The following is a 13668-nucleotide window of genomic DNA, read 5'->3' on the forward strand; positions in this document are numbered from 1 at the left end:
TGAAATGGGCCCATTTTTCGGCCTGCAAAGGCTGCAGAAGTTTTCCTCAAGCCTCTGGGAGGCCAAAAAAGGCCTCAAATGGGCCGAAAATCAGCTGGGAGGCGCAGTGCAGGTAAGGGGATGGTGGCAGGGGGGATTGCATGTGCATTCACAGAGGGCATGGGTGGGCGTGCGCATTGCCTTCTGGGTGCTGGCACATGAGTGCGTGTGCACAATTTTTGGCACAGGAACCCAAAAAGGTTATCCACCACTGGACTAAGCATACCTAGTTCCCACAATTGTTTCATTGTATGGATTTTTGGGGAAGTGAATAGACATTTTGGGGGTGAATATAGACAAGATTAAACAAAGAAACAGGAAACCAACCATGGCTGGTGTGATGACCAGGTCTTCACTGATGGTCACAAAATTAATAACCTGTTCATCCCTCATTGACTTAAGATTGACGGTTTTCAGCATTAATGGAAGTGTTTGAGGTATTGTGTGCGTCATCAAAGCTGTATTAGATATTTCATCTATGACAGCAGATTTATCCCCTGTAAGCTACTGCATCATTGCAACCATCAAGCAATAACAGACCCCAAAAAATATTACCTAAGAAAGATTTCACATTTTTAATCAACAAACTATGGGTTGGTTAAGACAATATTTATAGCAAAGAAAGTTTTACACCAGCTTAAATATGCGGTCCAGTGCATGGCTGGCTTCTTTAGTGCTTTGTAAAGGAATGATATAAGTTAGGTTTAGCCCTTCTTTAAATAAATTAATACTGTAAGAGGTGGAGAGAACAGATGGCACAAATCTTGAGGTCAGATTTGGTATCTAAATACAAGTTCAAAACACTCCATAAAGCGAGGGTGTTTCACTGAGCAAGTAAAAAAGCAAAATTAAACTTCCTGCAAAAGTTGTCACTTTCCATTTTCTTTTTAATATTCCAAAACCATCTCGGAATTGTAGTCTAGATCCAGAAGAAAATGAGACTCATCTCTTCGAGATCCTTAGCTCCCTTCCCGCTTTTCACAGTGGAGAGACGAGGATTCAAGTTTTGCCATGTGCTTTTGCTGCTTGTGAAAAATCACACACACACACAAACAATAAACCAATAATAGATCATCATGAAATTGTTTTTCCTGCCAAAGGAGGGGAAAAAAAGCCAAATCTGTAGGAAGAAACAAGTAAGACATTCTTTTGCCAGACTTTCTGGGCCACGATGAGAAAGTTGTTTGTAGGTAGCCCAAAGGCTATACATCGCCGTTGGAAGGCTGATGCGAAGATTGGCTCTCCTGCAGATCACAAGTGCCATTTTCTGAGACCGCCGAGCTGCCCTGGAGAGATCCAGGGGAAGGGGCTTTGTAGAGCATGCAGGCTAGCAGGAAGAAACATGAGCCCATCACCTGTAAGACATCCAAATTTGGGTTTTTTAGTCTTTCAGCAAGAATGTTGTTCCTTCGTGTCCCCAGTTTCTCAGAATACAAAAGAAGAAAGATAATCGGAGCTGGAATTGATTGGCTCCTTGGATGAAGCAAGTGTTCTGACCAAAGCTTCCCGAGACTGTAATTAAGCACGCGCTTAGTTAAAACAACTCTTGTTTTATTTCAACACTGGGAATTATTTTCATTCCCAGCTGGTAATGAGTCCCAAACAGTCCCTCAAGATAAGCACCCACCTTTCTTTTCTTTGAATTGCTGCCAACAACTAAAGTGCCAAATGAACTACTAAAAAAAACCAACTGAAGTACAAAGTCCACAAAGACCTTCAAGGATAAATCAAAACAGAATGAACAGCTTTGCTTCCTACAAAGGTTTCATCACCTTTGCCTGTCCTGTATACCTTATGGGAGGGGCAATCACCTCCAAGCCTGACTCCCGAGTTGCCCCTTTTGTCTCAGCTGTTCTTGCCTTCTAGCAGCTCTGTGCACATGCACACTGGGAACAGGCTCCCCTTATTCCTCAGCCTTACTACTGCCAGACTCTGGAAGCTCTGGTGTCAGAACCCCACTCCCTGATGGTTCTGGCCCCATCTCTGCATCGGACACAAGACCTTCATCCAAGTCCTCTCCAGACTCCCTAACTTTCAGATTCGGGATTTCCCAGTTGTGCCAGTATACCTACTCTAATAAAAGGAAACTTTGAGAAATTGCCTGTCTCGGAGTTTTTAATTGGAGTTGGGTTTTTCTGGAACCCTGACAGTGACTTTGGGGGATGCTGCAATGGTCATAAGTGAAACATGCTCATAAGCTGCTTTTTCCCCAGTGCTGTTCTAACTTCAAATGGTCACTAAACAAATGGTTGCAAGTCAAGGACTTACTTGAAGAAGAATTTTGTATCAAGGTCTTCTTAATTCAGCTGCCATATAAGGGATATTTTAATTTAAGGGATATTTTATTTAATGCTAATTAAGCTATGGAGAGATGAGCAGAATTAGGATCGGTGGCAGTTACAATGCAGTAAGGTGAAGGTAAATGTTCCCCTCGCAAATACACGCTAGTTGTTTCCAGCTCTAGGGGTCGATGCTCATCTCTGTTACAAAGCTGAAGAGCCAGCGCTGTCCGAAGACATCTCTGTGGTCTAATGGCCGGCATGACTAAACACCAAAGGCGCATGGAACGCTGTTATCTTCCCACCAAAGGGGTCCCTATTTTTCTACTTGCATTTTTACATGTGTTTGAACTACTAGGTTGGCAGAAGCTGGGACAAGTAACGGGAGCTCACTCCTTTACGCGGTGCTAGGGATTCGAACTGCTGAACTGCCGACCTTTCTGATCGACAAGCTCAGCATCTTAGCTACTGAGCCTACTGCCAGCAGTTTGATCCTGACTGGCTCAAGGTTGACTCAGCCTTCCATCCTTCTGAGATCCATAAAATGAGGAGCCAGATTATTGGGAGCAATAGGCTGACATTGGAAACAGTCCAGCAGGGGTTCCCAACCTTTGGGCTGCAGCCAACTACTGGACTGTGGCTTATTTGCAACTGGGCCACATGAGTGGAAGGCCCCTCTTTTCCCCAGCTGGGCTGCCAAGCCACAAAGGTTAATGACCATTGTTGTAAACACTATGGAGCGACATATAAGTCTATAGAAGTCTACTATTGCTGTTACTATAATCCGGGATTACCTTGAATATCAGACCAGCGATCAGGGTGTATCGGCTCATGGAGAAGTTCTGATAGACATAACAAGATCCTTGTTCACCACACTGGCTCTGCCACAGAAGACATGACTTGTCAATCATCGACCCAAAAGCAATGGGGCCCGGGATGCTCCCTATACACAGAGACAGAAACGAGAGGTGTGGTATATCTCAAGTATTTCATATTCCACAAATTACTTCTGCAATAAGCTGGAGTGTTTGATTCTGTGAGGTCAGTCATATTTCATCTTGTCTTTCTTGGAATTGGATTTATTTTGAAAGTCTGCACTTGGCCAACTTCACACATGGGAAAAATTACTCAGAAAAAGAACAGGCGGTAAGACAATATTCACTCCGAATGGTTCACAACCTCTTTCAAAAAAAAAAAAACCAGTTCCAAGATCAACCTTATATATGTTCCCAGTGTCAGCATAATAGCCAAAGTGTCATCCTTCACAAAAGGAACGTTCCTAGCTCAGTGTCTATACAGGTACTCCTCAACTTATAACAGATAATCAAAGTTGGAAGAGACCTTGTAGGTGGTCTAGTCCAACCCCCTACCCAAGCGGGAGATGCTACACAATTTCTGACAAATGGCAGTCCAATCTCTTCTTGAAAGTCTCAAGTAATGACGCTCCCACAACCTCCGAGGGCAAAGCTGTTCCACTGGTTGATTGTTCTCACTGTCAGAAAGTTTCTCCTTATTTCCAGGTTGAATCTCTCCTTGTTCAGTTTCCATCCATTATTTCTTGTCTGGCCTACAGGCGCTTTAGAAAATAGCTTGACCCCTTCCTCCTCTCTGTGGCAGCCCCTCAAATATTGGAAGACTGCTATCCTGTCTTCCCTGGTCCTTCTCTTCACTAGACTAGCCATGCCCAGTTCCTGCAACCATTCTTCATAGGTTTCAGCCTCCAGTCCCCTAATCATCTTGGTTGCTCTTCTCTGCACTTTTTCTAGAGTCTCAACATCTTTTTTATAGTGTGGTGACCAAAACTGGATGCAGTGCTCTAGGTGTGGTCTTACTAAGGCTTTACAGAGTGATATTAGTACCTCACGTGATCTTGATTGAATCCCTCTGTTATGACCACAACGGAGCCCTCAAATTTCCATTGCTAAGCAAGGCAGTCGTTAAGTGAGTTTTGCCCCATTTTATACCACTTTTGGCCACAGTTCTGAAGTGAATCCCTGCAGACGTTATGTGAACCTGGTTTTCCCTATTGACTTGGCTTGTCAGAAGCCGGTTGGGAAGGTCACTATAATGGTGATCACGTGATCACCAGACCGTGGAACCATCATAAATATACACCAGTTGCCAAGCTCTAAATTTTGATCACCTGGCCATCGGGAAGCTGCAATACCCATAAGTATGGAAAATGGTCATAAGTCAATTTTTTTCAGTGCCGCTGTAACTTTGAATGGTTACTAAACAAACAGTGGTAAGTCAAGGACTACCAATCCCATACTCCAATATGCCAAAAGTTCAGCAGTTTAGAGCAGGGGTCCCAATTCCTGGTTCGGGGACCGGTACCGGTCTGAGGCATGCCAGGAACCAGTCCACAGAAAAACCTTTCTCCATGGAACCAGAACCTGGTGCCCAAAAGTTGGGAGCCACCGGTTTATGCCATCCATCTGGTAAATTCATGAGATTTGTTTTTCTTATCACATCTGAACTAGATGGTGTTGTTTGTATGTGTCATATATATATGGGTATATGCATAATTTTGTATATATGTATTTATTTATTCCTGTTTATGTAGTGTATATTGGAGGTGGGGACCCTTTGAGAGCTGTATGCAATAAAATTTCATTTTAATGTATGTCGATTAGTGTACATTCCAAGTGACAGTATTGTTCTGTTCTGTTCTGTTCCATTTATTATTATTATTCTATTCCATTCCATTCCTATTCTATTCTATTCCATTCCATATTATTATTCTATTCTGTTCTGTTCTATTCTTTTTAATTTATTTGGTTTGTCAATTGCTTACAAGATGATAGGTATAAGTAAAAACATAGTTATGAATACATGGATACATATAAGAAAAATAAAAGAAACAATAGGACAGGGACAGTAGGCACATTGGTGCGCTTATGCACTACAGACCTCTTAGGAAAGGGGTGAGGTCAATAGTAGACAGTCTAAGGTTAAAATTTTGGGGGTTTGGGGAAGAAACCACAGAGTCAGGTAGAGTATTCCAGACATTGACCACTCTGTTGCTGAAATTGTATTTCTTGCAATCAAGTTTGGTGCAATTAACTTTGAGTTTGTATCTATTGTTTGCTCTTGTGTTGTTATGGTTGAAGCTGAAGTATTCATTGACAGGTAGGACATTGCAATGTATGATTTTATACACTATATTTAGATCGGACCAAAGGTGGCATAGTTCTAGGATTCCTAGGTCTAGAATTTCAAGTCTGGTGGCATAAGGTATTCTGCAATGAGTAGAGGAGTGGAAAACTCTTCTTGTGAAATATTTCTGGACTTTCTCAACTGTGTTAATATGTAATGTGGCTTCCAGACTGATGAGCTGTATTCAAGTATTGGTCTAGCAAATGTTTTGTATGCTCTAGTTATTAGTGTAATATTACCAGAGAAAAAGCTACATAAGATTAGGTTAACAACTCTTAATGCCTTTTTGGCTATGTAGTTACAGTGGGCTCTAGCACTTAGGTCATTTGAGATAAGTACTCCAAGCTCCTTGACAGAGTTTGGATCATCAACAAGGTCTTGACTATTCAACCTGTGTTTTATTTTCTGATTTTTTTTTTTGCCAATATGTAAGACAGAGCATTTGTCCTATTCTATTCTATTCTATTCTATTCTATTCTATTCTATTCTATTCTATTCTATTCTATTCTATTCCATTCTATTCTATTCTATTCTATTCCATTCCATTCCATTCCATTCCATTCCATATTATTATTCTATCCTATTCCTATTCTATTACATTCCATATTAGTATTGCTATTGCTATGCTATGCTATGTTATGCTATGCTATGCTATTCCATATTATTTTTCTATTCTATTTCTATTCTATTCTATTACATTTTTGTTCTAGTCTGTGTTATTCTGTTCTATTCTAATATATTCTATATTCCATTCCATTCCATATTTATTATTCCTATTCTATTCTACTATCCTAATTAAGACAAAACATGGAGAAGGCTACAGATTTTGTCTGGATACTATACCTAGTGTTCTCACAACAATCCATTGGATTCCTAGGGCAAACGATCGCTGTCTGTCGGAAACACACCTAGGGTACATAAAACAAACATTTAAAAATGAAGGCAAGCAGGATCAACTACAGAGTGATTCAAACACAACCATTCTGTATCCCCCCCGCCTATTAAGTGCGAGAATGAATTAACCATACAAGGATGAGTAAAACGGGCTGCACAAAAGGCCAGGCGTCTCTTGGAGAGGGACAAGCAGGAATGACAAATATATATGTTGTAACGCAAATGCCATCTCTTATGTACAGGTAGTTCTTGACTTAAAGCAGTTTATTTAGTGACCGTTTGAAGTTATAGCAGCATGGAAAAATCCCCCTATTTTTCAGACTTATGACAATTGCAGCATTCCCACGGCCATCCAATTTACATTCAGATGCTTGAAAATGGGTTCGTATTTACGATGGTTGCAGTGTTCCCCTTTTGCGGCCTTCTGACCAGGAAAGTCAATGAGGGGGAGCCAGATTCACTTAACAACCGTGTTACTGTGGCAAGAAAGGTTGTACAATGGGGCCAAACTCACTTAACAACTGTCTCACTTAGCAATGGACATTTTGGACTCAATTATGGTTATAAGCCAAGGAGTACTTGTAGTTTATTACAGTGTAACCTGTTATGGAACACATTCTAAGCCAAATTATAGGTTAAATATATCCTTAAACACAACGGTGTATCCGCAGGCATGGGGTGGCTTCACACTGTATGATTCATTGGAATAAATAAGGTTAGTTGGTTAGTTTGACTGATTCATTTGTGACTTGGGATGTTATAGGAACTTAGGCAATCTGTCATGCCCCTGTTGGAGACTGATTCCGAGGGAGAGGAGGAACAGCTGACAGGGAGTGGAAGTGTGGCTTCGGAGGTTGTGGAGGAGGCTGGGGAAGGGCTAGGCAGTCAGAGGAAAACCCAGGGCCATCCCCTCTCCATCCTAGGGCACGCAGGGAGGAGAGGATAAGGGAGGGACATGAATGGCATGGTCTACGGGGGAGGAAAGGGCCTTGATCCTCTTCATGGGCTGCAGCTGTGAGAACTGGTTAAAAGGGCGGACATGCGTAATGGGCCAGTGCTGGAAATAAAGCATGGAAATATCTCTAGTCTGTTCTTCTCTGAGTTTGGCGTCCTTCCCAGTGTGTGTTCTGATTTCTGTGGATGTCTTCAAGCCCTTATCTTGCCTGGTTCTCTTAATTGCTTCAATGTAGTTTGTGTTGTTTTTACTCTTTATAATTTATAAGCATGTTTAATTTAAACGGCATTTCTTCGTTTCCGTAACTGCTTGTGGGGGAGTTTTTTTTGTCTCTGGTCAAGGATATTTGAAGCTTTGAAGCAAAGTGAAGGAGTAAAAAGGGCTCCACTCGTTTTTGTGACTGTGTTTATTTTGTATCCCACCCTGGGTCATCACACAATCATTTTAAGCAGGCTGTGTGAACAACCGGACTATCTCACTAACTATATCTGTGGTTACCACATATAACTATAGCCGTTTCTGGTTTGCTCACATCAAGTTAGGATTTAAAGCAAGGGCCTTCAAATTTGGCAAGTTTAAAACTCGTGGGCTTCCACTCCCAGAATTCCTGAGCTAACATGACTGGAGGGGGAATTCTGGGAGTTGAAGTCCACAAGTCTTAAAGCTGTCAAGTTTGAAGACCCCTGATTTAAAGCGTAGCGTGAACCCAGTTTTGTTCCTATAGCCAATGTTGATCTGGAGTAATAACTAATTTGCCTGCAGACTTAATTTAAAAAAAGAAAGAAAGGGGTGCTGGAGTTTATCGGGTGACTCCAAATTTGGCCACTTTAAGATCTGTGGACTTCAACTCCCAGAATGCCTCACCGAGCCATACAGGCTGTGGAACTCTGGAAGTTGAAGTCTACAAGTCTTAAAGTGGCCAGGTTTGCTGAGTGAGGAATTCTGGGAATTGAAATCCCCAAGTCTTATGGCCAAGTTTGGAGACCCCAGATTTAGATGGCTTAAAAAAACATTCTTTCTGGCTGAGCTTTGAGAAAATAAGTCTTATTTCCTTGTAGCTTACCGTAATGTAGCTGTCAACGCAGGAATGCTACTTAGGAAAGTGAAGAAGATGATAACAAACATGAAAATCAAAAGGAGAGTCCTTTTTTCACATGAAGATGTGCACTTCCCTGCTGTAGCCAAGCCGGAGACCGGAGTGTTGGGTCCAATAATGCAGCTGCATTCATGATAAACCTTGGGAAGCAAGGATAGTAGTTTAGAACAGCCACTTCACACTGCAACACAGTGGAGTCTATTTCTTTTCTCTGGCTAGTGCTGTTCAGGGGAAACAAACTACAGCTGAGTGGTACAGCTCATATTTTGCATGCAAACATTCCTAAATTCAGCCCACAGTATCTGGTTATGCACGTACGGCATCTGGTCTGTACATGTACATGACTAAGGGAACTGTTATGTCTTAGTCTAACGAAGAGAAAGACTAGAGATGATAGATCAATCAATCAGAATAGAGTTGGAAGGGACCATGGAGGTCTTCTAGTCCAACCCCCTGCTCAAGCAGGAGATCCTATACCATTTCAGACAGGTGGCTGCCCAGTCTCTTCTTAAAAACCTCCAGTGATGAAGCACCCACAACTTCTGAAAGCAAGCTCTTCCACTAGTTAATTCTCCTCATTGTTAGGAAGTTTTTTTCCTTAATTCCAGGTTACTTATGACATGACAGCAATGTTCCAGTACTCAAGGGGCTGACCCAAAGAAGAGGGAGTCAGGCTATTCTCCCAAGCACCTGAAGGCAATGGAAACTGGGGGAAATAGATGGGAAATAGATGGAAACTAATCAAGGAGACAAGCAGCCTAGAAATAAGGAGAAATTTCCTGACAGTGAGAACAATTAATCAGTGGAACAATTTCTTGCCTCCAGAAGTTGTAAATTCTCCAACACTGGAAGTTTTTAAGAAGATGTTGGTTAACCATTTGTCTGAAGTGGCCTGAGCAGGAGATTGGACTAGAAGACCTCCAAGGTCTCTTGCAACTTCTATTCTAATTCTAATTAATGCTTCTTTCAATTCAAATTCCAGTTTCCATTCCACTCCACTCCACTCTACTCTCTCCATAGACACACAGAGTCAACCTCAATCCTTTGGTTACACATCAACAGGGTTTGGACATGAGAAGGACTTGGAGAACAAGTGAAGACTGGCATCCCACACACACCTTTTCCCCGCTTTCGTGGTTTATCGATGCTTTCCTGCAACCAGCATGGCAGGGTGAGTAATAGGTGATGCCATCATTCCCACACACGGGATTGTAGGTCTCACGCAGGCAATGGCACTCCATGTTGCAGGGGTCAGACAGGTTGAGGTGACCTTGCAGTAAGATGCTAAACAAAACATATCATCGATCAATAGATTTTCTTCCTAGCATTATCAGTTGGGGCAACTGAAAACAACATGCAAGGCAAGAAGGAAATTTACCCAGCTAAGGGTTACTGATATATCTCAATAGTCATTAGATGCTAATTTGGTAGCTGTGATGATGCATTGGTTAGAAGGCGGAATTGCAGGCTAACTCTGCCCACTTCCAGCAGTTCGATCCTGACCAGCTCAGGGTTGACTTGACCTTCCATCCTTCCAAAGTCAGTAAAATGAGGACCCAGATTGTTGCGGGTAATAGGATGACTCTGTAAACTGCTTAGAGAGGGCTGTAAAGCGCTGTGAAGCGGTATAAAAGTCTAAGTGGTCTTGCTATTCATCTCAGCCATAACTGTACAGCATCCTTGCGCATCTACTGTATCAATGCCTCATACCTCAACTTTAATATCTGCCATGCCCCTCCCGCCCAAAATGGTCAGAACTGAGTATAAGGCAGTTTCTGTATACTTCCAACAGTGGTTCGGGGGTAGCAACCTCTCTGGAAGACTGGAAAGTAAATCCAAATACTGTAGTATTTCTGGATTATTTATTAAAAATCCAATGTCTGCTAGTTGGTTGATCCCTGTCTACCACTCTTCCATAGAACAGAAGATGGATGGATGGATAAATGGAAAGGTAGATAAAGTGGATGATAGAGAGTAGCTGATGGATTGATATACTGTATTCAGTAGATGATAAAAGATAGATAGATAGATAGATAGATAGATAGATAGATAGATAGATAGATAGATAGATAGATAGGCAGGCAGGCAGACAGGCATAGATAGATGGACATAGATATTGTGAATAGAATGGATGGATGGATGGATGGATGGATGGATGGATGAAGAGAAACAGATGGATTGACAGATAGGTAATATTTATATCCAACACAGCTAGCTGGATATAGTTACAGCAGATAAGAAAGATGATAGAAAAATAGATAGATATATAATAAATAGACAGACAACATAGATAGATTGACATATAGATAGGGCAAAAATAGATGGATAGATAGTTACTATGAATGAATGGCTAGCTGGATAGATACTGTGGAGGGACAGATGAGTGGATACTGTAGATGGATGGGTGGATGGGTGGATAGATGAATAGATGGGTGGATAGTATGGATGAATGACTAGATGGACAGATACTATGGATGGATGGATGGACAGATAGATACAGGAAACACAGCTAGATATATATAATTACAGTAGATAGGGCAGGTGTGATAGATAGATAGATAGATAGATAGATAGATAGATAGATAGATAGATAGATAGATAGATAGATGTGATATTCTTTTGCAGCTTTCTTTTGGAGTAGCTTCCTTTGCAAAGCGATCGTTTTTCCCCTGCTTACCTTCCGTCCTGCATCTGGGTCACTCCAGCCATAGGCATATTGGGACAATCAATAAAAAATATGAAAATTGCCAGCAGACTCGACATGGTGCACATGAAACAAAACTTGATGATCCCTGAGCAGCGCAGCTTAAACTTGTTCACGATGAACCCTCCGAGGAAAGTGCCCCCTCCTCCTGCCGGAACCACAAGGTAGCCTTCCAAAAGAGAGGAAACAGGTCTGTCATGTTCAAATCTAATTCTTCGTTATTTAAAGCACATTCAATTTCATTTACAAGCTTATTATTAAATTAACTGGATACTCATGCTTTGCTACAAAACTATGTTGGTCGGGCTTAGTGTTTGGGGAGGAAAATAAAGGGGAAAAATTCTGCCTCTGTCTACCGGCATCCATCGGTATTCATCTGCTTCCATTCAATGCTTCATAAAGTTTCATTCAATGGCTTCTATTCTTACCAAACAAAGTTGCTGCTTCAGAGGCACTTAAGCTGAATTGGGATTCAAGGAATTTGGGGCCAAAAGTTGACATCCCAGCAATCAAGGTAGCTTCTGTAGCTCCAGCTAAGCAAAGGAAGATGAAAGTTGGGTTCTTCAGTAGCAGCCAAAGTGACCTTTAGGATCCAAAAAACCCCAAAAGAAACACATTATTTAGTGTGTAGATCCTACATTCCAACCTAGGTGCACAAGCATTATAAGATGATTGCCATTTATTTTAGTTGATTTCTTTTTTTTTCTAGCAAAGTTTTCCTTAGGATTATAATCCTATATCCCTCATGGCATGTTCTCCCAATTTCTTATAATTAAAGAAAAATGATCGTTATCTTTCAAAAGATTATTTCTCCGTTGTGATTAGTTTTTAATCTTTATTTATTTATTCTGTTATGTTATGTTATGCAGTGTATATTGGAGGTGGTGACCCTTTGAGAGCTCTAAGCAATGAAATTTCACTTTAATATATGCAGATTAGTGTACATTCGAAGTGACAATAAAGTTATTATTCTGTTATTCTATTCTAGTTGGACATCAATAGCTAGAGCAGGGCTCTCCAACCTTGGCCACTTGATAACCTGCGGACTTCAACTCTCAGAATTCCCCAGCCAGCATGGGAATTCTGGGAGTTGAAGTCCACAAATCTTAAAGTGGCCAGGAGTGGACAGCCCTGTTCTAGAAGAATATTAGGACAAAGAATGAAACAGAATCCAGGCAACAAAGGACAGACTTTCACGACTTTCTCCAGAAAGTCAGAATTACCAAACTAGATTATCAAACATTCACTGAGAATCCTACCACTTGCAGTCCCAAAATATTTATGATTGCCAGATGGGAAAGCACTGGTCGGAGGCAAGAAGGAATTCTGAAAGAGATGAGGGGAGAGGGGGATGACAAATTCCAGCAGATAGCACATCTAGGAATTATTTGCACATCTTCTAGAAAACGGTTCCAGTTGCAATGCTTACTCCTAACTACAGAAAAGTCCTAGGGAGCTGCAAACATCCAGCCTAATAATGTGTGTATTTACTTGACTAGTCCTCCTCCTCCTCCTCCTCCTCCTCCTCCTCCTCCTCCTCCTCCTCCTCCTCCTCCATCATCATCATCAAAAAACCCATCAGCACTAAGAAAAATCCCTAAATCCAAAAAATAGTCATCTCTGGATGAGGTGGGCTGTATATAAATTAAATAAAAAATAAACAGTCTTTATTATTGAAGTGTTCAGGGGAAAAACACAGTCCTGGGAACAGGCAAATATCTCTTACAGAAAATTTGCTTCCTAAAAAAAATCTATTAGAGAACAATAATTTGTGCGCCAACTCCCTTGTGACATGTTGTAGCAGCTGCTCAGCGATGTTTTCTCACACAAGCGCTTTCTCAGAAGTGAGAATGACCTAGGAACACACCAGTTGGTAAAATGTTTATATTTCTAGACAGTTAAATCTGGTGATGAAGAAAATGAAACTAATCTAAAATGCAATTTGTGGTAATTTCTTCTGCTTTACTTAAGTTTTTTTTTTCTTGTTCACTACCAGGAAATTAGAAAGAGAATAAAATTAACCAGACAATTTTGTATGTCACACAATAGCTCTTTCTGTTTGAATAGTCAAGGGTATCCGGAAAAGGAGAATTTTAACTGAATGGTTTTTTTGGTGTTCTCTGAGCTTGTTTTTTTTTTTCCTTTCTTTCTTGCAAACATTTTATTATTCAAACAGACATTTTCAGTGCTAGAATGTGAACCATTAGTAGGAAATGTGGTTGAGTTCATGTCAGCTAAACCTATTTTGTGACGTCTCTATATTGTGGTGTTGGAAGAATTATCCTTCTGGGTTCAGTTCCAAGTGGGGAAAAAGACACTGAAAACACGGAGGCTGTTCGGAAGGTTTAATGGTGGACAGGACCACGTGGCCTGGAGCTCCAGAGTGAAAGGGAAGGATGATCACATGCTTCAAGGTGAAGGAAGAGATCAAGAAAAAAAGGGCTGAGATGCTGAGTGTCCCTGGGTTTTATAACCTTCGTTGGGATTTGAATTGGAGCTTGTATTCTGATTGGTTGTCAGACTCCCATGGGGCCATGCAGGG

At 41.2% G+C, this 13668-nt stretch overlaps 1 protein-coding gene across 2 annotated transcripts in view; it reads right to left on the reverse strand.

Annotated features, from left to right (window-relative positions):
* Positions 1–600: 600 nt before the first annotated feature.
* The window catches only part of SLCO4A1 (solute carrier organic anion transporter family member 4A1), a 50672-nt gene continuing 37604 nt past the window's right edge, over positions 601–13668 (reverse strand). For both annotated transcript variants that reach the window (XM_087928906.1, XM_026697283.2), the window contains 7 exons: positions 11555–11709; positions 11100–11295; positions 9541–9706; positions 8390–8562; positions 6321–6385; positions 3113–3261; positions 601–1394 (listed from right to left, as the gene is read on the reverse strand). In XM_087928906.1, coding sequence (XP_087785032.1) covers positions 1242–1394; positions 3113–3261; positions 6321–6385; positions 8390–8562; positions 9541–9706; positions 11100–11295; positions 11555–11709 — 1057 coding nt within the window. In that variant the 3' untranslated portion in view covers positions 601–1241. The remainder of the gene's footprint in view (positions 1395–3112; positions 3262–6320; positions 6386–8389; positions 8563–9540; positions 9707–11099; positions 11296–11554; positions 11710–13668) is intronic.

This window comes from Pseudonaja textilis, chromosome 3 (assembly GCF_049901715.1).
Source record: "Pseudonaja textilis isolate UNSWEBS1 chromosome 3, rPseTex1.2, whole genome shotgun sequence".
NCBI lineage: Eukaryota > Metazoa > Chordata > Lepidosauria > Squamata > Elapidae > Pseudonaja > Pseudonaja textilis.